This window comes from Mandrillus leucophaeus, unplaced genomic scaffold (assembly GCF_000951045.1).
Source record: "Mandrillus leucophaeus isolate KB7577 unplaced genomic scaffold, Mleu.le_1.0 Scaffold546, whole genome shotgun sequence".
Lineage (NCBI taxonomy): Eukaryota > Metazoa > Chordata > Mammalia > Primates > Cercopithecidae > Mandrillus > Mandrillus leucophaeus.
In genome coordinates, this window is record NW_012105875.1 from 282,531 (window position 1) to 309,490 (window position 26,960).

Genomic DNA, 26,960 nt, shown 5'->3' on the forward strand with positions numbered 1-26,960 from the left:
GTGTTAGCCAGGATGGTCTCGATCTCTTGACCTCGTGATCCGCCCGTCTCGGCCTCCCAAAGTGCTGGGATTACAGGCTTGAGCCACCGCGCCCGGCCTGCCCATCATTATTTTGTCACTATCCTTGACTTCCTACCTTTGCCACCTCCACCCACTTCCAGGCCCTGCTGAGTTAACCTGGTTTTCTTTTGTTTGTTTGTTTTTGAGACGGAGTCTTGCTCTGTCGCCCAGGCCAGAGTGCGGTGGTGCAATCTCAGCTCACTGCAACCTCTGCCTCCTAGGTTCGAGAGACTCTCCTGCCCCAGCCTCCCAAGTAGCTGGGACTACAGGTGCATGCCACCACACCCAGCTAATTTGTGTATTTTTCGTAGAGATGGGGTTTCGCCATGTTGGCCAGGCTGGTCTGGAACTCCTGACCCCAAGTAATCCACCCACCTCAGCCTACCAAAGTGCTGGGATTACAGAGGTGAGCCACCGTGCCCAGCCAGATTTAACCTATCTTAACTTGGCCACTTTTCCATCAGCACACCCTCTGCCCCATTCAATGTGCAGCAAAGCATAAACGCAAATTGCCCAGACTGCAGGGCCAGGCTGAGGGATTCAAATCCTAGCTCTGCTACTTCCTGGCTGGGATGACCTTCCCCTCCAAACCTCATTTTCCTCCTCTGTACAAGGATGATAGTAGCGTCTCCTCTTAAAACATTGCTATGGGGATTAAATAAGTTAACCACATAAGGACAGCTTCCAGTGTATAAGTGCTAGCAATTAATACTGTAATTAATATATAACAATACCCTCACTGGTCTTCTGGCTTCTACTCTGCCTCCTTAAAATCATGGTTCTTGAAAATAGCTGTGGCCCTAGAGGCTGGGCACGGTGGCTCACACCTGTAATTCCAGCACTGTGGGAGGCCGAAGTGGGCGGATCACCTGAGGTCAGGAGTTTGAGACCAGATTGGCCTATGTGGTGAAACCCCATCTTTACTAAAAATACAAAAAAAATTAGCCGGGCATGGTGGTGGGTGCCTGTAATCCCAGCTACTCAGGAGGCTGAAGCAGGAGAATTACTTGAACCTGGGAGGTGGAGGTTGCAGTGAGCCGAGATCTTGCCACTGCACGCCAGCCTGGGCGACAGAGCGAGACTCCATCCAAAAAAAAAAAAAAAAAAGGCGGGCGCAGTGGCTCACGCCTCTAATCCCAGCACTTTGGGAGGCCGAGACAGGTGGGTCACGAGATCAGGAGATCGAGACCATCCTGGCTAACACGGTGAAACCCTGTCTCTACTAAAAAAAAAAAAAAAAGGCGGGCGCAGTGGCTCACGCCTCTAATCCCAGCACTTTGGGAGGCCGAGACAGGTGGGTCACGAGGTCAGGAGTTCCAGACCAGCCTGGCCAACATGGTGAAACCCTGTCTCTACTAAAAATACAAACATTAGCTGGGTGTTGTGGTGAGCACCTGTAATCCCAGCTACTTGGGAGGCTGAGGCAGGAGAATTGCTTGAACCCAGGAGGCAGAGGTTGCAGTGAGCCAAGAATGCGCCACTGCACTCCAGCCTGGGGGACAGAGTGAGACTCCATCTCAAAAAAAAAGAGAGAACGAAGAGTCACTTCAAACTAATATAATGTGTGGAGCTCATTTAGATCTTGAGTCAAGCAAATCAAGTGTAATAAAAAGATATTTATGAGATATGATGTTTGACATTTAGCTTCAGAATCATTTGGGAAGAGTGGATGGGGGGTAAATGAAACAACACTAGTCATGAGTGAATAATTATTTTAAAAAAATTTTTTTAAAGATATGGAGTATTGCTCTGTTGCACAGGCTGGAGTGCAGTAACACAATCATAGCTTATTGCAGACTTGAACTCCTGGGTCAGTCCCACTCCCTATCCCAGTGAAATAGCTAGGACTACAGGCTGCCACTAAGCCAGGCTTTTTTTTGTTGTTTTTTGTTTTTGTTTTGTTTTTTAAAAGATGGGAAGGTGTCTCGCTATGTTTCCCTGGCTAGGATTTTTGTTTGGGTTTTTGGTTTTTTTGTTTGTTTGTTTGTTTGTTTTTGAGACAGAGTCTCACTCTGTTGCCCAGGCTGGACTACAGTGGCTTGATCGTGGCTCACTGCAACCTCTGCCTCCCAGGTTCAAGCCATTCTCCTACCTCAGCCTCCAGAGTAGCTGAGATTACAAGCGTGTGCCACCACGCCCGACTAATTTTTGTATTTTTAGTAGAGACGGGGTTTCACCATGTTGGCCAGGCTAGTCTTGAACTCCTGACCTCAAGTGATCCGTCCACCTCCACCTCCCAAAGTGTTGGGATTACAGGAGTGAGCCACCGCGCCTGGTCCCAGTCTAGTTTGGAACTCCCGGGCTCAAGTGATTCGCCTACCTCTGCCTCCCCGAGTGCTGGGATTACAGGCACGAGATAGGGAGCCCGGCCTAGGCACTTTCTATTCTAAACACTTTCCATTGAATATCGTATTTAATCCTAACAACGCTCCATTTTATAGATGAGGAAACAGGCCTAGAAAGAGAGCTAGAAAGGGTCACACAGCTAGAAACTGGCACAGCCGGATTCCAAACCAGTTACCCAGGCAATGTGGCTCCAGTCCAAATAACCCCGCCAAACTCCCAGGGATCGCAGACCTTGCGGGTTATCGGACTGGAGACCCACCCGTGCAGAGGACTTTTATGGGCATTTCCTGGTCCTTCCTGCACCAGGCAGGAAGGTGCACCGCCACTGCTCGGGAAGAATGCCGAGCTACATGCCACCCCAGGCCTAGCACCACGAGCATGGGCCAGGGCACCTCGGGACCACCCAGGCTTCCGAGGGGGAAGGTAGATGGGGACGTGGCTGAGAATCTTGAATCACCCAAGAGCGAGGTGTGCCTAGGCGCTATGCAAATAACGTGCCTTTTATTGGGCACTGGCTGTCTCTGAACCCAGAGTCCCGCCTCCGCCCTCTCTCGAAGAAATGGTCAGACTTTTTGCAAACGCCTTGAAGGGTGGAATTAGCAGCGAGCTCTTGAAACTGCCTCTGGAGATGGAACCCAGCGGAATTCTCGAAGAGAAGAAGGACATTAAAAAGAGGGGTGCATGTATTGATTTCCAAGCGCAGTTTGTCCATGTTAGTCTTGCACGTGCTTGACTCCAGTCAGCCACCGTAGGCCCCGCCACCGGCAGTGCACTTTCCGTCGATCCGGTAGCTTCGCGCTTGCTCACGAACTTGCCTGCCTAGCTGGCGCACCCAGCCCTTCCTTCCATTCCGTCTCCCCCCTGCGCAGCCTCTGCCAGCCGGCACTGCGCATGCTTTCTGACGCCCACTTTGGTCCAGCGTGGGAGGAGGGGATGGAAATGAGGTTGGGCCGAGCAGCTCGCGCGCGCTCCCTTCCCTGCCCTCCCCCGACGCCGGACGCGCGCTGGGCGGTGCAGCTTCGCTGGTCCGAGGGCAGTGCAGCGGCAGCGGCAGCGGCTGCGGCCGTGGCCGCGGCGGGAGGAGCCCGAAGCCCCGCCCCCGGGGAGGGGCCGTCCTGCAGGTGAGGGGGCAGGGGTTCGGGCGCGGATACTGGCTTGCAGGCTGAATGCCAGAATCACCCCGAGGGAGAACGGTTGTGGTCCGGACGCCTAGATTCTGGAGGGGCTGTGCATTGGTGCCTGAGCCTCGGGAGGGTGCATCGATGCTTGAATGTCTGATTCGGAAGGGTGCATTGACTCCTTTACGCTTGGGACTCTGAGGGAGAAGTCAATTAGGGGTCTCTGGACCGCGACACATGCCAGGTTCCTTACGTATCTTCCTCCAGGTCCCCCCTCTATCCTCCAAGGCCCCATCCAAGCCAGGGATGAAATTTAACGGCAAGAAGGACGCAGTTGACGCGGCGTCAATGAACTAAGTCAAAAGCCGGGTAAAGCTAGGTCTTCGACGTGAAGCCTCGCCCACTGTGCTCATAGGCCCCTCCCCTGGGACGGTGATGAAAGACCTGCCCACTCCGCTCGAAGGCCCCCGCCTCCTGGGTCTAGTTTCAGAACAACAGACTTTGGTCCTATTTGTACAGCTCCGCCCATTCCAGGACTGCAGGGTCTGGTGGGGAAGGTCCCGCCCACTCTGCGTACAGGCCCCGCCCGCTCCGCGCTCAGGGCGGTCGCTGAGTTAGTTGTGGAGACCCCGCCCACTCTGCTCAAACACTTCAACCCTGGGTTTAGACAGCGGAGGGACTGCCTCTGGCTTGAATTTGCATAGCCCCGCTCACTGTGCTCTTAGGCTCCGCCCAACCGCTAAGCCCGCCCTCGCCTTAGCATCCCATACTTACAGACCTTGCTCCTAAACAGTCTGATCCCTCATTTTAGGCCCTCCAACCCTATCCCCATCAGGCTGGTAATCACCGCCGTCACCCCCAACCCCGCGCCCTGCCCCTAGGTTCCTGTGCCAGCAAGATGCTGGAGCGAGGCGCGGAGTCCGCGGCCGGGGCCACCGATCCTAGTCCCACTGGCAAGGAACCGGTAACCAAAGAAGGTGAGAGTGGCCCCGCCTGTGAGTAGGGAGCATTCTCCAGGAATAGGGGCCAAGATAATCACATTCTGGGGGAGTCTCAGGGTGAAAGTTTGAGGGCCCCAGGGTGATGACTATCTGGGATCCCCAAAAATGGCCACGTTCTGGGAAATCCTCCCATTTGGCTCAGAGAGAGCCTCAGTAACCATTTGCTAGGGCTCAGGAAATTACAGAAGGGACGGGGCAGGGATGACATGCGGGATGTCAGGGTGATCACTGGGAAGACACTAGAAACGGATACGTTGGTAGCTTTGAGGAAGCCTTAGGAGCTTTGGGATCCAGGAAAGTAACCCTTTGGAGTCCCTCAGAATGACGCCTGGGGGGAGGGGGAGCAGAAACATGCAATTTGGGGAGTCTCAATATGATGCTTGAGGTGCCCAGGTACACTTGGAGGAGCCCCTCGAATATCAAAGTCGTGGCGGAGCCTGGCCTAGGCCCAGGGCGTTGGCTGTTTCCTGGCTCCCACCAGCCCTCCTATCCCCCAGCTCCCCACCAGGGCCCACTGCAGAAGCCCAGCCAGTCAGCTCCAGGGCCCACCGCGTCCGCGAGCGCGCCTCCCAGGCCTCGCCGGCGGCCCCCGCCCCAGCGCCCGCACCGCTGTCCCGACTGTGACAAGGCCTTCTCGTACCCGTCCAAGCTGGCCACGCACCGCTTAGCACACGGCGGCGCCCGACCCCACCCATGCCCAGACTGCCCCAAGGCCTTCTCCTACCCCTCCAAGCTGGCAGCCCACCGCCTCACGCACAGCGGCGCCCGCCCGCACCCGTGTCCACACTGCCCGAAGGCCTTTGGCCACCGCTCCAAGCTGGCGGCTCACCTCTGGACCCACGCACCCACCCGCCCCTACCCGTGCCCCGACTGCCCCAAGTCCTTCTGCTACCCTTCCAAGCTGGCGGCCCACCGCCACACGCACCACGCCACCGATGCCCGCCCCTATCCTTGCCCGCATTGCCCCAAGGCTTTCTCATTTCCCTCCAAGCTGGCTGCCCATCGCCTATGTCACGACCCCCCAACCGCACCCGGCAGCCAGGCGACGGCCCGGCACCGATGCTCCAGCTGCGGCCAGGCCTTTGGCCAGAGACGCTTACTGCTCCTTCATCAACGCAGCCACCACCAGGTGGAGCACAAAGGGGAGAGAGACTGAGCCCTCCCTTGGCTCACTGTCCCCCTCTGCCGCCAGCCCTCGCCAGTAAGAGGTGGGATTTCTAAAACAGACCGTATCAGCTCCCTCTTCCAGATAGCTGGCAGAGGGCAAGGCAAGGGATTGGCCATTTATACTGGGCTCGAACTCAGAAGCCCGAGGAACTCTTTGCTCCCCTGCTTTGGGGAGATCTCAAACCATGGACATGGAGCTGTGCTTTGACAGCCCTGGCTCTGCTTCTCCCCACACACTTACATGGCAAAGGTAAAAAGTCTGCTACTATCGTGGGTTGATGAGGATTGTGGGCAAACAGGCTCTCCTGTTGTTAAAAGTTTAAATTGGTGTCTCCACTTTGGCCATATGACTGTATCTAAGAAACTGAAAATACATGCTTGTCTCAACTCTTCCACTTGTGGAAATTTATTCTATAAACTCATGTATGTGAAAAAAGCATAGTGTATAAGGGTGTTCACCACAGTGCGACTGTTGTGGCCAAAGACTGGAAGCAACTCAAGTGCCCAAGAACAGAGGACCGACTATTGAATTATAGCCATGGAATGGAATAGGTAGCCGTAGGAAAAAAAAAAAAGTGCTGTATGTACGGATGTGGAAAGATCTCCAAGATACACTTGGTGATAAAAGGGTATACCACTGACCATTTAAAGACATTCAAGGCCGGGCACGGTGGCTGAAGCCTGTAATCCCAGCACTTTGGGAGGCCGAGACGGGCAGATCACGAGGTCAGGAGATCGAGACCATCCTGGCTAACACAGTGAAACCCCGTCTCTACTAAAAAAATACAAAAAAAAAAAGCCGGGCGAGGTGGCGGGCGCCTGTAGTCCCAGCTACTCGGGAGGCTGAGGCAGGAGAATGGCATGAACCCGGGAGGCAGAGCTTGCAGTGAGCTGAGATCCAGGCCACTGCACTCCAGCCTGGGCGACAGAGCGAGACTCCGTCTCAAAAAAAAAAAAAAAAAAAAAAAAATACATTCAAAAGCCCAAGCTTCAGGTTGGGTGTGGTGGCTCACGCCTATAATCCCAGCACTTTGAGAGGCCAAGGCGGAAGGATAGCTTGAGCCAGAAGTCCAAGAGCAGTCTGGACAACATAGCAAGACCCCATCTCTACCAAAAAAACAAAAGCTGGGTGTGGTGGCATGTACCTGTAGTCCCAGCTACTTGGGAAGCTGAGGTGGGTGGATCACTTGAGCTGGCAGGTCAAGGCTGCCGTGACCTGTGATCGTGCCACTGCCTTCCAGTCTGGATGACACAGCAAGACCCATCTCAAAAAGAAAAAGAAAAAAAATCCCAAGATTCAGAGCCATCCCTGACCCACTTCTTACAAGTTGCCAGGCCTTGGACAAGCTCTCTCACTTCTCTGGACTCAGATGCCTTTGCTGTAAAATGGGTGGGTTATAAGGCATTTGTAAGGGGCAAGCAACACCTCAGGCAAAGTCAGTTCCCCTCTTAGAGCCTGTTTCTCCCATTGTAAAATAAAGATGAGCAAGCTAGCATGGGACTACTCTTCATTCCACAAATATTAAGCACCTCCTGTGTGCTGGGCCCTGCATGGGGTGCTGGGGACACAGCAATGAAGACAGACCTTGTCTAGTGAGGAAAGTGGACACTAATTTTAAAAAGCAGCAGCAGCAGGCCACGCAGAGTGGCTCAGACCTGTAATCCCAGCACTTTGGGAGGCCAAGGCAGGTGGATCACTTGAAGTCAGGAGTTCGAAACCAGCTTGGCCAGCATGATGAAACTCCGTCTCTACTAAAAATATAAAAACTAGCTGGGTGTGGTGGCGTGCACCTGTAATCCCAGCTACTTGGGGAGGCTGAGGTACAAGAATCGCTTGAACCCGGGAGGCAGAGGTTGCAGTGAGCCAAGGTTGCACCACTGCACTCCAGCCTGGGCGACAGAGACCCTGCCTCAAAAAAAAAAAAAAAAAAAAAAACCAGCAGCAGCCAAGTTATTCATTCATCTATGTATGTATGTATGTAGAGATAGGGTCTATGTTGCCCAGGCTAGTCTGAACTTCTGGACTCAAGCAGTCCTCCCACTTTGGCCTTCCAAAGTGCTAGGATTACATGTGTGAGCCACCATGCCTGGCCCCAAGTCCATTTAGAAGAACAAGTAGGAGAGCCTTGGCTCCCCACCCCCTCAACCCAGATACAAAAATTATTACAAAGCTGTGCAGTAATGAAATTGGTGGTGTTGGCTTGAAAACAGGTCAGTGGAAGACAACTGAGAGCTCAGAAACAGACCTGTGCTTATGCTGACATATGACAAACTGGACCTGTAGATCTGGGAGTGGCAACCTTTTCTATAAAGGGCCAAACAGTACAGACGGTACCTGACTTACAATGGTTTGAATCAGGACTTTCCAACTTTATGATGGGTTCATCTGGATGTAGCACCATTGTAAGTCAAGGAGCATCTTTTTTTTTTTTTTTTTTTTTTTTGAGACAGGTTCTTGCTCTGTTGCCCAGGCTGGAGTGCAGTGGCACGATCACAGCTCATTGCCCTGAACTCCTGGACACAAGTGATCCTCCTACCTCAGCCTCAGAAGTAGCTGGGACTACAGGCACACACCACCACACCTGGCTTATTTATTTTTATTTTTGAGACAGAGTCTTGCTCTGTTGCCCAGGCTGGAGTGCAGTGGCATGATCACCACTCATTGCAACCTCTGCCTCCCAGGCTCAAGCAATTCTCCTACCTCAGCCTCCTGAGAAGCTGGGATTTCAGGTGCGCGCCACCATGCCCAGTTAATTTTTGTATTTCTAGTAGAGATGGGGTTTTGCCATGTTGGCCAGGCTGGTCTCGAACTCCTGACCTCAAGTGGTCCGCCTGCCTTGGCCTCCCAAAGTGCTGGGATTACAGACGTGAGCCACTGCACCCAGGCCCCAGCTAAATTTTTTTTTAATTTTTTTGTAGAGATGGGGGTCTCACTATGTTGCCCAGGCTGGCCTCAATCTCCTAGCCTCAAGTGATCCTCCTGTCTTGGCCTCTCAATGTCCTGGGATTCCAGGCGTGAGCCACTGAGCCCAGCTGCATCTGTTACATTTTTAAGTTCTGCAGGCCATACAGTGTCTTCCACAACTATTCCACTCTGCCACTGTAGCAGGAAAGCAGCCACACACATTACAATACATAAATGAATGAGCATGGCTGTGTTCCAATAAACATTTACCAAAATTCTAAGTAGGCTGGATTTTGCCTATGGGCTGTAGTTTGTTGTGACCTGACATGGATGTGTGAAGGATGGACAGACTAATCAGTAAATAAGGCTAAGAGACATGGGGAAAAATTAAGCTGAATCCCCTGTTGTATAGAAGAATGATCCCCCAAAGATATCCACATTTGAATCCCCAGAACCTGTATGTTAGCTGGCATGTAGCAAAAGGGACACTGCAGATGTGATTGAGATGGGTAAGTTATCCTGATTATTCAGATAGGCCCAATATAATCACAAGGGTCCTTATAATGGGAAAGAGGGAAGCAGGAGACAGAGAGAGGTGATCATAAAAGCAAATATTCGAGTGATGGAAGACCCCAAGTCAAGGAATTTTGCCTACAAAAGGCAAGGAAATAAATTCCTTCTTAGAGCCTCCAGAAGGATTGCAACCCTGCTGACACTTGATTTTAGGCCAGTGAGGCTGATTTTGGACCACTGACCTCCAGAACTATAATAAAATTAACTTGTGTAGTCTAACGCCACTAAGCTTATGGCAATTTGTTACAGCAACAATGGGAAACTACTGCAGATCCCTACCTCACACCATATGCAAAAATACGTTTCTGGGAGTTTAAGATCTAAATTTGAAGAGAAAAACTCAAAAACATTTACATGGAAATAAGAATTATCTTAGTAACTCCAGAAGTAGAGACAATATCCTTAAGAGACAAGAGTATAAATCATAGATGAAAAGATGGGTAGGCCAGGTGCGGTGGCTCTCACACCTGTAATCCCCCAGCACTTTGGGAGGCCGAGACGGGCAGATCACGAGGTCAGGAGATCGAGACCATCCTGGCTAACACGGTGAAACCCTGTCTCTACTAAAAAAATACAAAAAAAAAAAATTAGCCGGGCGTGGTGGCAGGCGCCTGTAGTCCCAGCTACTTGGGAGGCTGAGGCAGGAGAATGGCATGAACCCGAGGTGAAGCTTGCAGTGAGCTGAGATTGCACCACTGAACTCCAGCCTGGGCGACAAAGCAAGACTCCGTCTCAAAAAAAAAAAAAGAAAAAAAGTAAAAAGAAAAGATAGGTAAATGTGACCATAAATGAATGTAAAGTTATGACTAGGATGGATGAGATGTAGTATTTTAAGAGTGTGTACCTGGCATATCCTATTATACAGTGGAGGTTAGGAAAGGCCTTGTTGAGGATATAATGTTTGAGCTGAGATCTGAAAGTTGTGGAGGAAGGAGAAAGTAGAAAGTGTCCATAGACTAGATAAAGAACATGTGGTACATATACACCAGGTAATACCATGCAGTCATAAAATGGAATGAGATCACATCCTTTGCAGGGACATGGAAGGAGCTGGAAGCCATTATCCTTAGCAAACTAACGCAGGAACAGAAAACCAAATACTGCATGTTCTCACTTATAAGTGGGAGCGGAATGATGAGAACACATGGACACAGCTGGGCATGGTGCCTCACGCCTCTAATCCCAGCACTTTGGGAGGTGGAGGCGGGCAGATCACCTGAGGTCAGGAGTTCAAAACCAGCCTGGCCAACATGGCAAAACCCCCTCTCTACTAAAAATACGAAAATTAGCTGGGCATGGTGGCAAACGCCTGTAATCCCAGCTACTCGGGAGGCTGAGGCACGAGAATCCCTCGAACCCAAGAGGCAGAGGTTGCAGTGAGCCAAGATCATGCCACTGCACTCCAGCCTAGGTGACAGAGTGAGACTCCATCTCACAAAAAAACAACACACACTGGGGCCTGTCAGGGGGTAGGGGTGAGGGGCTAGGAAGAGCATCAGGAAGTATAGCTAATGGATGCTGGGCTTAATACCCAGGTGATGGGATGATCTGTGCAGCAAACCACCACGGCACACATTTACCTATGAAACAAAACTGCACATCCTGCACGTGTACCTCTGAACTTAAAAGTACGAGAGCCGGGCACGGTGGCTCACGCCTGTAATCCCAGCACTTTGGGAGGCCGAGGCAGGTGGATCACCTGAGGTCGGGAGTTCAAGACCAGCCTGATCAACATGGAGAAACCCCATCTCTACTAAAAATACAAAATTAGCCGGGGTGGTGGCGCATGACTGTAATCCCAGCTACTTGGGAGGCTGAGGCAGGAGAATTGCTTGAACCTGGGAGCCGGAGGTTGTGGTGAGCAAGATTGCACCACTGCACTCCAGCCTGGGCAAAAAAGTGAAACTCTGTATCAAAAAAATAAATAAAAATAAAAAATAAAAATAAATAAAAAATAAAAGTAGGAGAAAACAAAGTATCCAGCATAAGGGCTAGGACTGAGCAGGTTGCTGTACTGTACTCTACTCAGACCTTTCGGGGAAGGTTCTGGGAGGGGTAAGGGGTCTACTCTGTCCTCCTAACCCAGCAGTGCTGCTTGTATCCACGTTTATACAGAGAGCTGTGCTGTATATGTGAGCTGGAGAGTTTCTCCAAAGCAACCGCACCAGCAGCAAAGTTTCAAAGACACGTACTCATTTGAGAGGGCGTTGATCTGATCCAACCTTACTTTCACAGATGGGGGAAATGAGGCCAGGAAAGATGAGATTTATTGGCAACCAAACCACAGGGCAGTGCCTGAGTCTAGGTGGATCCTGGGTCTCTTGATAGCCTGACACCCACCCAGCTGTTCCTTGAACACGTAATGCGCGCTCCTGCCTCAGGGCCTTTGAACTTGCTTTTCCTCTGCCTGGAAGGGCTCTCTCAGATACTCCTTACTTCTCCCAGGTCCCTGTAAGTCCTCCGAGAGGCCATCCCCAATCACCCTATCTAAACTACCAAGACCTTACCATTGCTGTCACTCACGATGCTATGTTTTCCTTGCTCTCACAGCATTTCCCACTGTCCAAGGCTGCATTGCACATGCACCATCTCTGTCGCCCTGTACAATGTCAGGCCAATGAGACTGGGGACTACTGTCTGTTCTTTTCATACTGTCTTCCCAGTGTCTCCCACATGGTGGCTGTGGTAGGCAGAGTAATAGCCTCCCAAAGATGTTCACATCCTGGCTGGGCACAGTGGCTCATGCCTGTAATACAGCACTTTGGATGGCTGAGGCAGGTGGATCACCTGAAGTCAGGAGTTCGAGACCTACCTGGTCAACATGGTGAAACCTCGTCTCTACTAAAAATACAAAAATTAGCTGGGCATGGTGGCAGGCGCCTGGAATCCCAGCTACTCGGGAGGCTAAGGCAGAGAACTGCTTGAACTCAGGAGGTGGAGGCTGCAGTGAGCTGAGAATGTGCCACTGTACTCCAGCCTGGGCGACAGAGAGAGACTAAGTCTCAAAAACAAAAAACAGGGAGATTATCCCAAATGATCTAGGCAGGCTTAATGTAATCACAAAGATCTCCTGTTGCCCAGGCTTAAGTGCAATAACATGATCTTGGCAGACTGCAACCTCTGCCTCCCAAGTTCAAGCGATTCTCCTGCCTCAGCCTCCCAAGAAGCTGGGATTACAAGCATTTGCCACCACACCTGACTCATTTTGTATTTTTAGTAGAGATGGGGTTTCTCCATGTTGGTCAGGCTGGTCTCAAACTCCCAACCTTGGGTGATCCGCCTGCCTCGGCCTCCCAAAGCGCTGGGATTACAGGCGTGAGCTACTGCACCTGGTCTACAATCACAAAGATCTTTACATGTGGAAATACGGAACAGAAGAGTCAAGGTCAGGGTGATGGGATATGAGAAGGACTCAATAGGCCATTGCAGGCCTGGAATATAGAAGGGGAATGGAATGTGGGCGGCTTCTAGAAGCTGGAAAAGACAAGAAAGCAGATTCTCCCCTCAAACCTCCAGAAGGAACGCAGCCCTGCCTACCTTGATTTTTAGCCCAAGGATACCCACTTTGCACTTCAGACCTCCAAACCTATAAGATCATAAATTTCTATTGTTTTAAGCCACTGAGTTTGTGATAATTTGTTACAGCAGTAGTACAAAACTAACATGGTGAGTTATCGGTAGGAGTGTGAATGAGCAAATGAATGAGTAAACGTGAAGTCTAAAGCCACGCTTAGCTGGGCGCGGTGGCTCAACACCTGTAATCCCAGCACTTTAGGAGGCCAAGGCGGGAAGATTGCTTGAGGCCAGGAGTTTGAGGCCAGCCTGGGCAACATAGTGAGAGTCCATCTCTACAAAAAAGAGAAAATTTCTCAGGTGTGGTGGTACACGCCTGTAGTCCCACCTACTCAGGAGGCGGAAGCAGGAAGATCGCTTGGGCCCAGGAGATCGAGGCTGAGTAAGCAGTGATTGCACCACTGCACTTCAGCCTGGGGAACAGAGCAAGACTCTGTCTCTAATAATAATATAAAACCATCCTCATCAGAAAGAGACAGGAGTGAGACTGGTAACCCTTGGTTGATGAGGCAAAAGTTGGGAAAGGGCTTGGAATGTCCAAGAAAAGGTTATCCAAAGGTCAGATCTCAAACCTACCTCTGACCCTGGCCTCTGTCCTGTTCAAACCCCCTCCTAACCTTCCCACCTTCAGATTAAAGTCCAGGCTTCTCAGCCTGGAGTTCACAGACCTTCAGGCCAGCCCTGTCCAAAAGACCTTTCTAGAGTGATGCAAATGTTCTCTGTGCTGCCCAATACAGTAGCCACTGGCCCAATACAGTAGCCACTGAGCAACTGAAATGCATGGCCACTGTGACTACAGAAGTGAAGTTTACATTTCATTTCATTTCATTTTAATTATTTTAAATAGCTACCTGTACCCAGTGGTGATCACACTGGACAGCAGAGCTGCAAGGACTGTGCCTGGCTTTCTAAATCTGCCCCCAAAGCCTCTTCACCAAAGGCAGCAATGTTCTTCTGCCTGCCTCAGGCTGCTTCCCACCTCCTGACCCATGCTGTGGCCTCTGCCTAGAGCACCATCCCATCCTCTGCCCTGATTCCCTCACAATCAGCTCAATTCCCACTTAAACGTGGTGGAGCCTTGAAGGGGGTCCAGGGTTTGAGTGGGTTGCTTAAAATGTCCTTTCCTCCCATTCTACCTCCTAAATTAGGTGACGTAAAACCACGGTGGTGACATTCATTATACAGCTACTTCTGAAAACCCTGGAGGAAAGGCACTATCCCTGGCCTGGGGATGCTGAGGCTTCAGGAGAGAGACGGGCCTCATGGGTACCGAGGCCTCCAGCCACGAAGGGACAGCCAAGACACAGGTGTGGCTCACAGGGCCAGAACAAGTTGAGGGGCAGTGCTGAGAGTCAGATTCCCAGTTCCCTGCCTCTTGCCAGCACAAGGATAAGGAGCCAAGCAGAAGAGACAAAGGGTTCCTTTTCTACTAGATCTCTGATGGAGGTGCCCAGCATTCTTCCCCAGGTCCCACGGAGCCTCTTAGCATTTTGGGAGACTCCTGGGTGAGAATAGGCAGCTGCTCCAAATCAACTGATCTTTATTAAATGCATCGTGTGTGTGTGTGTGTGTGTGTGTGTGTGTGTGTGTGTGTAGCACATACTTCAGGCCTTTATTAAATGCATCGTGTGTGTGTGTGTGTGTGTGTCTGTGTATGTGTGTGTGTAGCACATACTTCAGGCCTGTGGCACCACTCCATAGAGCTGGTGAGGAAGTAACTTCTGTTTCTCGTTGCAACTGTAGATCCATCGGGGACGAACAAATGCCAGGGAGGGGTTATCCATCAAGGCCTGCAAGGTGGGGTGGAGTCCATACAGGAATGTGTCATCAAGGGGAGGATGGAGGAGATGCAAAGGTGTGCCAGGGTCTCCCATTCTCTGCCTCTTTGGTACTCACCTCCTCAAAGCTGGGATCCCATTCCTGTGCCGTGATCACAAACTGAACCCGGTCGCTCATATAGTCCTCGAGTTCCCTGGTGGGAGAGAAGAAAAGAGGTAGAAGGCACATCAGGGAATCAGCACTGACATCCTACTCCCCAGCCACTCTCAATGGCTGTCCTCACACTGTCTCCACCTATTCCCCCCTAGGCTGCCTGTGGTGACTCCATTCTTCCATGTATCCATCTTGCCATAGCTACAATGACCAGAGCTCCCACAGTGGCTAATCCTCAGGCCAGCCCTTTCAGAAGCAGGGGTAGGGGTAGGGATCCTCACTGTAGAGAAGAGGAAACTGAGGCAAGCAACGTATCCTGGGCTGCCGGCGGTGGGCAAGCTGGCATTCGGATTCCATGGCCTGTGCTCACCTGCTGGGCATGGCCCTTCTCCATCCTTCTGATGGTCTTCTTTCCCACACCCCCACCCCTCCCAGCAGGTCCCTGAGCCCTCCCCTGGACCCATCACCCCTTCCCCACCCCAGTCCCTGGAGATTCACCCATTGAAGGCGGTGACATATCGGATGAGTTTCCGCCGCTCATCACCAGGGAACTCCCCGTAAAGGAAGAAGTGCTTCCCCTGGAAGAAATCTGCAGGAGAGAAGGGGGCTAAGGTAAGCATGAGGCCCCAGGAGTTCCCAGGACCAGACAGGAGTGACAAGGCTGACCCAGCAGCTGAGGAGAGGGCTGTCCACATGTGGGCAGGGATTGATGGTGGGCAGTGGCCCCTGCCCAGCGGCCCATCAGAGCCTTCTGGGGAGGTAGGCAGGTTGGTTGGTTGGTTTGCTTTAACAGTATAAGATACAATGACTATTATTGCGATTTGTTTCTGACAGACAGGCGGGAGCCACTTATCTCTCTCTCTCTTTCCTTTTTAAGACAAGGGCTCACTCTGTCGCCCAGGCTGGAGTGCAGTGGTGTGATCTTGCCTCACTGCAACCTCTGCCTCCTGGGCTCAAGTGATTCTTCCATCTCAGCCTCCCCAGTAGCTGGGATTGCAGGTGTGTGCCACCACGCCCAGCTAATTTTTAAACTTTTTTTAGACAGATGGGGTATTGACATGTTACTCTTGGACTCAAGCAATCCTCCCACCTCAGCCTCCTGAGTAGCCAGAACTACAGGTGCACACCACTATGCTCAGCTAATTTTTAAAACTTTTTGTAAAGACGGGTAAGGGGGAGGGGCGGTCTCGTCTCACTATGTTGCCCAGGCTGGTCTTGAACTCTTGGACTCAAGCAATCCTCCCACCTCGGCTTCTCAAAGTACGGGGTGAGCCACCATGCCTGGCCTGCCTGGAGCCACTTAATGAGCTTAGTCCAGGCTGGAAACATCAGTATCTGCCACTTCTTCACCTTTGCTCTCCTTTCCAACCAGTGCCTTTCTTGCTCTGACCTTTGGGGTTGCTCCTTTCCATTTTAAGGTGACTCTCTAGGCCATCAATTTGCTGATGCCACTTTAGGGGCTTTGGAGAATCAAAGCATCTTCCTGCCCATCACCCAAGAGAAACTGGCTGGAAACGGCTCTTCTGGAAGTCCGCGAACCACACCTCTGCACAGCCCCTGGCTGCCTTTCCTCTGCTCCCTTCATTCTCAAACAAGCTCTACCTCCCTGTCCCCCATCCCACAACTCCCTGCAGAGTTTCCCCATTCTCTTTCGTTCTTATTATTATTTTTTTTAATTTTTTTTTATTTTTTTGAGACGGAGTCTTGCTCTGTCACCCAGGCTGGAGTGCAGTGGCCGGATCTCAGCTCACTGCAAGCTCCGCCTCCCGGGTTCACGCCATTCTCCTGCCTCAGCCTCCCGAGTAGCTGGGACTACAGGCGCCCGCCACCTCGCCCGGCTAGTTTTTTTGTATTTTTTAGTAGAGACGGGGTTTCACCGCGTTAGCCAGGATGGTCTCGATCTCCTGACCTCGTGATCCGCCCGTCTCGGCCTCCCAAAGTGCTGGGATTACAGGCTTGAGCCACCGCGCCCGGCCCATTCTTATTATTTTACACTGGAAATGCACACACACAATGTGTGCAGACAGCATCCATGTCCAGAGTGTTGGCTTTAACTGATGGCTGATGTTAAAGCCAACACTGGTGTGCGCCCACCCAGGGCCTAACAGAGAGCAGTGCCCCTGTCACCTGGTGTGCCCGGCTTCACCCCAGACCAATAGAACGGCACCTGGGCAAGTGAATCACTAGCATGAGGGTGGGGCCCTCACCCCTGATGTGAAAAAAAGGAGGTCACACCTGGCACATGGCTGCAAGGGGAGTGGTCAGAACAAGAAATCTGGAGGGGAGAAAAAGGCAAGACACAGAGAGGATGCTGAAGGGAAGGGAACAAGCCTAGCAGAACCTGGAGGTGCTGAGGCAGGGAGTGGGTTGAGGAAGGAGAGGGGAGGCAAGACACAGGGACAGCAGTGACCCCAGGGTTGGCCAGGGCAAGTCCCAGTTGAGAACTGAGAAGGGAAAATGCTGCTTCAGGAGGGATGGGGGGATTTCCCACCTGGGAGCTCAGGGACTGACAGATCAGGTGGCTCCTGGTGTTCCTCATCGTCCGTGTTCTCATCTGTGGAGCCCGCATATGGGTCTTCCCCGTTCTCCTCCTGGCCAGGGGGTGGTCTGTGTTCCTTCTGCTCAGCCACCCTGGGGGTGCCAAGAGGAGTAGAGAGTGAGCATGCAGGGCAGCCTCCCCTACACCCAAGGCCAGCAGGGACACCCCAACCCCCAGCCCCAGCCCTACCTCCTCAGCTCATCCTCTGTGTCCCCAGAATCTTCCGCCCCGTTGTCCTGTCCTTCTACAAGTAGAAGCTCAGTCAGTGCAAGGCTGCCTTATCTCCTAGGAAGACTGGCAGCTCTCCCAGCGTGGCACAGACCCAGGCATCTCATGCCCCCGGCCTAAACTGCCCTCCAGATCCAGTCATCTGGGCCCCTACCCCCTCCTCCCTCAGACCCAGGAGTCCAGGCCCCAATCCCTCCTCCTTCAGACCCAGGAGTCCAGGACCCAGCCCTTCCTCCCTCAGACCCAGGAGTCCAGGCCCCAGGCCCTCCTCCCTCAGACCCAGGAGTCCAGGACTCAGCCCTTCCTCCCTCAGACACAGGAGTCCAGGCCCCCAGACCCTCCTCCCTCAGACTCAGGAGTCCAGGCCCCAGCTCCTCCTCCCTCAGAGTCTGACCTGACTGTTCCCCCTCAATGTCTATATCTTCCTGGAGCACTGGTGAGGCTGCTTTGGTCTCTTCAGGGGATGGGGGCTTCTGGGGTAAGCTGGGTCCCGTTGCCTGAGTGGGTTTGGTTTTGGTCTGGGGGCGCTGAGGAGGGAGAGTGGGTGGGTGAGGAGGGCAGGAACAGTGTGGGTATGATGCAGGGGTACCTGCAAGAGGCAGGAGTGGGAAGTTTGGGGTGCCACAGCAGACCCATGTCATCCTCCCACTACACCCTCCCCCACTGGACAGGGGGCATCAGACCTTTCGAGGAAGCTTGGGGGCTTCATCTCCACTGCTGCCGCTGTGAGAGGCCTCATCCTCCTCGCTGCTGGAGCCTGGCCCTGCCATGAGGTACCTAGGGGAGGAATCAGGCCTCAGACAAACAGGCCCAAGGGAAGTGGGGAGGGCATTCAGGAGACAACAGCCACTGGTGTTTACTAAATACTCACTCTGGTGGGCTTCATGGTCTTGCTCCCAGCCCATTCCCTCCCAGCTCAGGAAGGCCCCAGTGAACCCAGTCAGCCCAGTCACCTGCCCTGCAGACCTGGGCACCCCCTTTCTTCCCCTCCCTCTTTTTTTTTTTTTTTTGAGACAGAGTCCTATTCCATCACCAGGCTGAAGTGTAGTGGTCTGATCTCGGCTCACCGCAATCTCCGCCTCCAGGTTTGAGCGACTCCCCTGCCTCAGCCTCCCTAGCAGCTGGGATTATAGGTACACACCACCACACCTGGCTAACTTTTTATATTTTAGTAGAGACGGGGTTTCACCATGTTGGCCAGGATGGTCTCGATCTCCTGACCTCGTGATCCGCCCCCCTCAGCCTCTGAAAGTGCTGGGCGTGAGCCACCACTCCCAGCCTTTTTTTTTTTTTTTTTGAGACAAGATCTCACTCTGTCACCCAGGATAGAGTGCAGTGGTGTGATCTTGGCTCACTGCAACCTCCACCTCCCGGGGTTCAAACGATTCTTCTGCCTCAGCCTCCCCAGTAACTGGGTTAACAGGGCATGTGCCACCACGCCTGGCTAATTTTGTGTTTTTTGTTTTGTTTTTTAAGTATATACGGGGTTTCACCACGTTGGCCAGGATGGTCTCGAACTCCTGACCTCGAGTGATCCACCCACCTCAGCCTCCCAAAGTGCTGGGGTTACAGGCATGAGCCACTGCACCCGGCATTCCCCTCCCTCTTCGGGAAGAAATGTCTCAATTCAGAAAGGAACGAAAAATCAGAACTTTCCCCTTTGAGAATCAAAGTCAGTTTCTCATTAGGAAAATACCCACCATTTAAGGGGAAAATCTCAAAGCAAATACGTTTTAAAGACCCCAACACTACAATCATGGTTCCTTAAGCCACTAACATTCCAGGAAAATAATTTTCCCAGCTCTAACAACAGTAGCAGATTGACACTTACATGGGACTTCCTACATGCCAGGTAGCACATGACAAATACTGAGTCACTGAATCCTGAGGTAGGTGCTATTTTTAGCCCCATTTTACAGATGAGGAAACTAAGGCACAGAGAGATTATTTAATCTGCCCTAAGCCATAGGAAGGTATGCAGAAGCAAATGAATGTATTAGTTCCATTTTTCTGAGACATACGTGTTAAGACCCTTCTGCATTTAATTTGGTTGTTTTAAAGCTGGTGAAATGCTGTTTGGGTAAGTCACACTCATAAAATGGTGCCTTACAGGAGATTCAGAGAATTTAAAATGTAGTAGTTCATTAACAGTCAATAGTCGGCTTATTTTTTGAGACAGAGTCTCGCTCTGTCCCCAGGCTGGAGTGCAGTGGCGTGATCTGACTCACTTCAACCCCCACCTCCCAGGTTCAAGGGATCCTCCCACCTCAGCCTCCAGAGTAGCTGGGGCTACAGGTGTGCACCACCATGCCCAGCTAATTTTTGTATTTTTTGGTACAGATGGGGTTTTACCATGTTGGCCAGGCTGGTCTCAAACTCCTGACCTCAAGCGATCCACCCGCCTCGGCCTCCCACAGTGCTGGGATTACAGGCGTGAGCCACCGCACTCGGCCCAATTTTTATTTTTGAGATAAGGTCTTGATTTGCTGCCTAGACTAGAGTGCAGTGGTGCAATCGTGGCTCATTGCAGCCTCAACCTCCTGGGCTCAAGTGATCCTACCACTTCAGCCTCCCAAGTAGCTAGGACTACAGGTATGTGCCACCATACCTGGAAAATTTTTTTAATGTTTTGTAGGGATGGGGTCTCACTACGTTGCCCGTGTCATATAGTTAATTTTTTTTTTTATTTTACAAATGAGTACAAGCCAGAATTTTTAAAAATAGAAAATGCTTTGTGAATTCTTTTTGTTAAGACCAGTTGCAAATCCAACATTGTCTGTCTTTTTCCCTTTTCTTTCATGCCCTCCTTAAGCTCTCCCAGGTAGATAATAACGCATATCTGGTTCCTTCTGCCCCAAATATAGCACCAGCCCATCCCCTCTTCTGTTCCTGAGGCCCCAGCCTACTCAGGAGTCCCTACCTGCAGCCTCCCCTTGACAGTCCATCCCTCCCAACAGAGCCCGCCTCTGCTGCCATCAAACCTTCAGTGATTCCCCTCTGCTCACAGAGGAGGGCCCTGGAGCCGAATGGGCTTCAGAATTTTCAATCTTTCAGATTTCAGAGAGGCAAATGGCTGGCGTACAGATTGTTACATAAACTCCCAGTAGGGCATGGGGGAGCACCCCATGATCAAACCCACTAATATTTCTGTAGTTAAGACCATGACACACTTAAGGGGATAAAAAAAAAAAGTCCGCAAATAGCCTCACATTAGTTCAGGATGACTGCAGCGAAATGAGTTTGTGCTGAACCTAGAAAAGAACTTTCAGCTTCTAGAGATGTTTGGATTCCTGAACAACAGATGAGGGTTCTGTGAAGCTGTATGGAGCCCAGTGTGTAGGCCGGGCTCCAGAAGCCCCTTCTGACCTGAGCCTACCCACCTCGCAGCCTCATTATCCCCCAAGGCAGATCATTTCTCAAATACACCAGGTACAGCTAACTTCTGAACACACTCAGGCCATAGAGTACAATCCAGTCTCCCCTCCAATCCACAGGCCTCAGATCTGAGCCTGCTGTGCTCTGTCCAAAGCCTTCTGTGGTTCCTACTGCCCCAGTCCCATTTTTCCTGCCACTTCTTGCCCCCACGTAAGCTCAGCCTCACCTACAACTCCTCCAGGCAGCCAACAGGCTGCCCTGACCTTGTCTCCTCTGCCCAGCATGTTCTCTGCCTCTGTTCAGCCTGCAGAATCTCTCCTGGGACCTTGAAGACCCCTCGCTCTCTGCAGGCCACCCCACAGAGCTTCCACTCCACTGTTACAATTCTGATCCCTCATCAAAGTGAGAAGCCTTCAAGGGCAGGGCTCAATGACTGGATCCTCAGCCTTGCACAGTCCAGCCTGGCACCAAGCAGAGGCTTCTGGGACTCATTTTAGTTTTTGAGGGTTTTTTTGTTGAGATGGAGTCTCGCTTTGTCCCCCAGGCTAGAGGGCAGTGGTACGATTTTGGCTCCCGGGTTCAACCGATTCTCCTGCCTTAGCCTTCCAGTAGCTGGGATTATACGCATGCACCACCACACCCAGCTAATTTTTGTATTTTTAGTAGAGGCAGCGTTTCACCATGTTGGCCAGGCTGGTCCTCGAACTCCTGACCTCAAGTGATCCACCTGCCTCAGCTCCCAGAGTGCTGGGATTACAGGCGTGAACTACTGCGCCGGGCCTCACTTTGAATGAATGAATATGGACCCCAGCACTTGTTCTACCACCCCTGAGTCTTTGCACAAACTACTCCTCCAGATTTTTCTGATAAGCAGGCTTCACAGAGCCCTGTGACCTCCCAGGCAGGTCCTCCTTCCCTCATCTGGAGTACCCCAGCCCCTGCCCCACTCCTCTCAGTAATCTGTTGATTCTGGGCTGGGACCACCTGTGTTTCCGCTGGCAGGCTCCGGTCTGACTTCTCTCCAGATCCCTGGCATTGCCCAGCACAGAATAAGGAGCAGGGTTGGTGTGTGTGTGGCCTCACCTTCGGGAGGGCAGCCGCCGACGCATGCGGTGACAGTCCAGCACCCACTCCTTACGCACGATGCGGCCTCCCAGGCCTAGGACCTGGCTGTACTTGGGGGTGTTGGCAAAGGCACAGCTGGTGGGGGGCAGAAGTGAGGATGTCAGTTAGGTGTGATAGGGGCAAAGGGGAATGAGAGAGACAGTGGAGACAGAGGGAGACAGAGAGAGAGAGAGAGATCGTGAGATCGAGGTGGGAGAAATAAAAAGAGGTTGGAGACCAAGGGAGAGATGCAAAAATCAGAGAGAAGACAAAGGCTACAGAGTGCAAGCGAGAAAGAAAGCGAGTGAGAGAGAGAGAAAGCATGCAGCATAGTGGACACAGAGAAAGCACAAGGTGGAGGAGACACAGGAAGCTGAGGGAGAAACTATAGCGGCATAGACAGTGGGGTGCTAGCCTACATGAGATGCGTGCTGTCCTGGGTCCAGTCTGGCCGGTACTTGGCCCCAAGCTCTAGGGCCTTATCTCGCAGCTCAGAGCGGAATGGGTTCTGGAAGCCACTCAGCACCACTACCACACCCTGAAGGATCTTTCCTAGCTCCTCTGGGCCAGCTCGGGGTCGTCTGGGCTCGGTGCCTTCTCCTCGGGGCTTGCCTGTCACTGCCCCCTGTGCTGGGGCAGGGACTGGCACTGCGGCTGGGGTACGAGTGGGAGCTGGTACTGGAGAAGCCAAAGAGTAGATTCAGTTACCACCACTGGGGCTCAACCCCCAGGCCCTCCTCCCTCAGAAATCCAGGCCCCAGCCCCTCCTCCCTCAGACCCAGAAATCCCGGCCCCAGCCCCTCCTCCCTCAGACCCAGGGGTCCAGGCCCCCAGCCCCTCCTCCCTCAGACCCAGGCCCAGCCCCTCCTTCCTCAGACCCAGGGGTCCAGGCCCCAACCTCTCCTCCCTCAGACCCAGGGGTCCAGGCCCCCAGCCCCTCCTCCCTCAGACCCAGGGGTCCAGGCCCCCAGCCCCTCCTTCCTCAGACCCAGGGGTCCAGGCCCCCAGCCCCTCCTTCCTCAGACCCAGGGGTCCAGGCCCCAACCTCTCCTCCCTCAGACGCAGGGGTTCTGGCCCCCCAACCCCTCCTCCCTCAGACCCAGGGGCCCAGGCCCCAGCCCCTCCTCCCTCAGACCCAGGGGTCCAGGCCCCAACCTCTCCTCCCTCAGACCCAGGGGTTCAGGCCCCCAACCTCTCCTCCCTCAGACCCAGCGGTTCAGGCCCCCAACCCCTCCTCCCTCAGACCCAGGGGCCCAGGCCCCAGTCCCTCCTCCCTCAGATTCAGGAATCCAGGCCCCCAGCCCCTCCCCCTCAGACCCAGGGGTCCAGGCCCCCAGCCCTTCCTCCCTCAGATTCAGGACAGCAGACTCCAGCCCCTCTTCCCCTAGGCCACAGGAGCACAGGCTCCTATGGGAACAAGGGATCTAGTTAGCTTACATTTAGGTCTCTTGGGAACAGATGGTGACAGCTGGGCTGGTGGTTTGCTGGGGGTCTTCTTTTCTTCTTGGTTCAAATCCAACTTCCTCTTCCCTTTGGGAGACTCCTGGGGCTGAGGGGATGGGGATGGGTTGAGGCCTCCAGCTTCTCTCCTCCTCCACCCCACCAAAGTCTGATGATTTCACCTTGGAGGTGCTGCCTATGGCCCTGGAGACTGGAGAGGCTGAGGAGGCAGCACTAGAGGCCTGGAGGGTAGCAGCTGCATAGCTGGGTCCTGCTGGGTCGCTGGCTGTGACTATGAAGGCAGAAAGTGGATTCAGGATGAGAGGGCTGAGCCCCAAGACCCTTTCACTCCCATCTATGGGACACAGAGTACTGTTCCCAAATCCCACCCATGATCCAGGAGTCCCGGCCCCCAGACCCCTCATCCCTCAGGACACAAGAGGCCAGGCCCACCTTCCTCCACCCTGAGACCCCATACAGGACTCCACTACCCTCCTCCCTCAGACCCAGGAATCTGAGCCCCAGCCCCCTCTACCCTCAAACCCACGAGTCTAGGTCTCAACCCTACTCACTCAGGACCCAGGTTGTCCGAGCTCACCTGGGGATGTCTTGTTGATCCGGCTGAAGAAGAGAGCCCCCGGCCTCAAAGAGTTGGCACTCTCATCCTCCTCCTTCACACGGAACTGGCCGAGCTTGGTCACTGTCACCTTCTAAGGTCCCGCAAGTTCAGTGTTATAGGTGGGCTGCTGGCAGGTGGGGGTGGAGAGGCAGGGAGAAGGCCATGGGGAGCGACGGGTACAGCTTACCTGGGACGGGGCCTCTGCCTCATCTTTGTCTGGGGGGCTATGAAACCGTACAAAACTCAAGCCAAAGGGGGAGTCCTGGGAAAGGAGGGGTGGGAGTCAGGGAGTCTGGCCCAAGGACAGAGGCCAGGCTCAAAGACCCTTTCACTCAGGGAAACCCCTTCCTGGCTCTTTCCCTCTCATGAACACCCATGTTGAAGGAGGGGCCCTGGTGATGGTGATGACGATTATAGGATTTAGCTGCTGTGACTGAGCCCTAACTCTGAGTCTGGCTCCAAGCCCTTTTCACACGTTAGCTCTTTGAGCAATTGGCAGAGTCTACTGGGTGTCCCAGCGAATCCACTGCCCTATGCACAAACTCCTGCCTGTGGAATGGGAGGGAGTGCTGCGTGCTACTTCCAGAACACAGAAGTGTTCCAGGCTCTCTCCTCCTCTGCCAGCTGGATGCAGGGCCAGAAAATGGGAGAAGCCTGGGTCCCTGCATGACCTCATAAGGAGAAGCCAGCTGACAGGCTAAACACTCCCCAGGACAGTTACCTGGGCAAGAAGCACACCTTTATTGTGTGGCATCATCACATACTCCAGTCTTACTGTTACCACAGCTTTTAGCATCCCCTAACCTACAGCAACCCTATAAGGATCAGGAAATGGAGGCCCAGAGAAGGTAAGTCACTTGCCCAAGATCACAAACCTAAAAAGTGGTATAGCCAGGATGTGAACTCAGTAATCAGACTCCAGACCTCCTGATGTTAACTACTAGGCCCACTCTACTAGGCCACCTCCCTAACAAGTCAGTTCCCCTCCTCCGATTGCCCTCTGAGATGCTACAGTTCACCCTTCCTAGATTCCCTCCAGGAGATGAAACTTCTCATTACAGGAAAGATTCCAAACCCATTTCGGGGAACGCAGGGATCCAGTCTCCCCATAATCCCAAGGGACACCAACTGTCTGCTCCTCCCCGCCCTATTGGCCCTCAATGTTGAGCAGACTCAACATTGGCCCTTATTTCCCTCCTTGCCCAGGACCAAGGACTCTGCACCCTGGGTACCTTGCTGTAGGGCTGGCTACAGACAATTTTGACCCGGTCCCAGCGCTTCTCGGCGGCTGCCCGGACCAGCTTGTCAGGTCCAAACATGCGAACGCGGTTGGGGTTTGAGCCACTGCGGCTCTCAGAAGGGGACATGAAAGATGAGGTGACCAGAAGGACCTGGGGTGGGAGAAACCACAGTGAATGAGAACCATGGCAGGTTGGCTTAGATGAGAACTTCTAGGGGCTGGGGAAGAGGGCACAGGGCCCATGTAGGGGACTAGGAGCCACTGGAATGTAGCTTGGGCCTTGATGGCCCCAGACCCTTCCTTTGTTTCTGGGCCTTGAGTCAGTCCTGCCCTGACACAGGCCCCACAGGGATCTTTTTATCCTCCAGATGTGAGCGACCCTTATCTAAATTCTCCCATGGAGTCTTCCATATATCTGGCAATACAGCAGGCTACATGTCTAAGGAACTTTCCCAGCAGAGAATACTTGGTAAACTGGAACAATATTCAAACACCTTTTGGAAATGTACAGGTGAGTCAGCAGAAAGGCAAGGGGAATTACTAGAGGCTGGAAATGAGAGAACAGAATCCAAAGAGTCAGAGGAGCTGCACTAAGTATTAAGTGATTGTGGTAAACCACGTTTCTGCTTCTCTAGCTGATCATGACCAGGCTCTGCCAATAGGAGGAGCGAGAGAGAGAGGCTGCAAGGCTGCAGGAGGGAGGAGGGACCTGCTCCTCCTGCATTTGCAGATCCTGTGAGCATCACCCCCAGTTAAGCTTCAGCTTCTGCAGTGGTTCCTGCCTGCAGCAGCAGATGTATCCAGTTTGCAGTGTCCCGGTACCTCCAGAAACAGCCTCGTTCAGCCCCTCTCAGCAGCCGCTGGGGGAGAAAGCCCTCCTCAAATGATCTGAATTTCAGCTCCTGGGGCCCCACCTCCAAGTTTCCAAACATCTACGTTTTAACAATTCCTGCCCCTCTCTTTTGTTCCCCCAACCCTGGGAGTGGTAGCTACTCCCTGCTGATATGAAGCTTCTCCTTCATATCTTAGTCTTCCAGTAACACCTAGTTACTGGTTCTTTCTACTAAATTCTCTGTTAAAATAACTGGTGTGGTTTTAGTCTCCTGGCAGGACCCTGTCTGACCTGGCAGCACTAATGTTGGTAGTTTGTCATGGTGCTGATCTCAGGTGGCAAAAACTTGATTTTGTTTATTATTTTTATTTTTTTAAGAAACAGGGTCTTTCTCTGTCACCCAGGCTAGAGTGCAGTGGTACGATCATAGCTCACTGCAGCCTCGACCTCCAGGGCTCAAGTGATTCTCCCACTTTGGCCTCTGAGTAGCTGGATCGAGAGATGCACAACACCACACCTGGCTAATTTTTTATTTTTTGTAGAGGCAGGGTCTTGCTATGTTGCCCGGGCTGGTCCTGAACTCCTGGCCTCAAACGATCCTCTCACCTCAGCCTCCCAAAGCTAAGGAATTACACGCATAAGCCACCACACCCAGCTAGAACTTGATCTTTAAGGGTTATGCACTTGGTGGTGAAAGAGAACAAGAGAGAAAACCCAGGCTCCAAGCAAGGGAGAATGGCATCTCAGAGATCCTCACCACATTGCACAGAACTGAGGACTCCCCAAAGGCAATGCCCACACTAGTTAAATGAACAGGAGGCCGGGCGCGGTGGCTCAAGCCTGTAATCTCAGCACTTTGGGAGGCCGAGACGGGTGGATCACGAGGTCAGGAGATCGAGACCATCCTG

At 52.7% G+C, this 26,960-nt stretch overlaps 2 protein-coding genes across 5 annotated transcripts in view; one reads left to right on the forward strand and one right to left on the reverse strand.

The window, feature by feature from the left end:
- Window positions 1-3,178: 3,178 nt before the first annotated feature.
- Window positions 3,179-6,240, forward strand: ZNF575 (zinc finger protein 575). Of its 2 annotated transcripts, none has more exons than XM_011997689.1 (4): window positions 3,179-3,527; window positions 3,792-3,893; window positions 4,336-4,501; window positions 5,023-6,240. In XM_011997689.1, exons 3-4 carry the CDS (start codon window positions 4,423-4,425, stop codon window positions 5,679-5,681), a joined length of 738 nt encoding a protein of 245 aa, XP_011853079.1. In that variant the 5' UTR covers window positions 3,179-3,527; window positions 3,792-3,893; window positions 4,336-4,422; the 3' UTR covers window positions 5,682-6,240. The 2 variants fall into 2 exon arrangements, with proteins under 2 accessions (XP_011853079.1, XP_011853080.1); XM_011997690.1 differs by having other exon boundaries at window positions 4,406-4,501.
- Window positions 6,241-14,270: 8,030 nt separating this feature from the next.
- Window positions 14,271-26,960, reverse strand: part of XRCC1 (X-ray repair complementing defective repair in Chinese hamster cells 1) — a 39,464-nt gene continuing 26,774 nt past the window's right edge. For 2 of the 3 annotated variants that reach the window (XM_011997697.1, XM_011997699.1), the window contains 14 exons: window positions 25,213-25,371; window positions 24,168-24,242; window positions 23,960-24,071; window positions 23,544-23,653; window positions 23,359-23,470; window positions 22,341-22,599; window positions 21,901-22,017; window positions 18,126-18,219; window positions 17,837-17,969; window positions 17,404-17,458; window positions 17,167-17,306; window positions 15,174-15,264; window positions 14,640-14,715; window positions 14,409-14,533 (listed from right to left, as the gene is read on the reverse strand). In XM_011997697.1, coding sequence (XP_011853087.1) covers window positions 14,420-14,533; window positions 14,640-14,715; window positions 15,174-15,264; window positions 17,167-17,306; window positions 17,404-17,458; window positions 17,837-17,969; window positions 18,126-18,219; window positions 21,901-22,017; window positions 22,341-22,599; window positions 23,359-23,470; window positions 23,544-23,653; window positions 23,960-24,071; window positions 24,168-24,242; window positions 25,213-25,371 — 1,647 coding nt within the window. In that variant the 3' untranslated portion in view covers window positions 14,409-14,419. Of the gene's footprint in view, window positions 14,354-14,408; window positions 14,534-14,639; window positions 14,716-15,173; window positions 15,265-17,166; window positions 17,307-17,403; window positions 17,459-17,836; window positions 17,970-18,125; window positions 18,220-21,900; window positions 22,018-22,340; window positions 22,600-23,358; window positions 23,471-23,543; window positions 23,654-23,959; window positions 24,072-24,167; window positions 24,243-25,212; window positions 25,372-26,960 lie in introns of those variants that run through there. The other variant, XM_011997698.1, reaches the window with a different exon arrangement.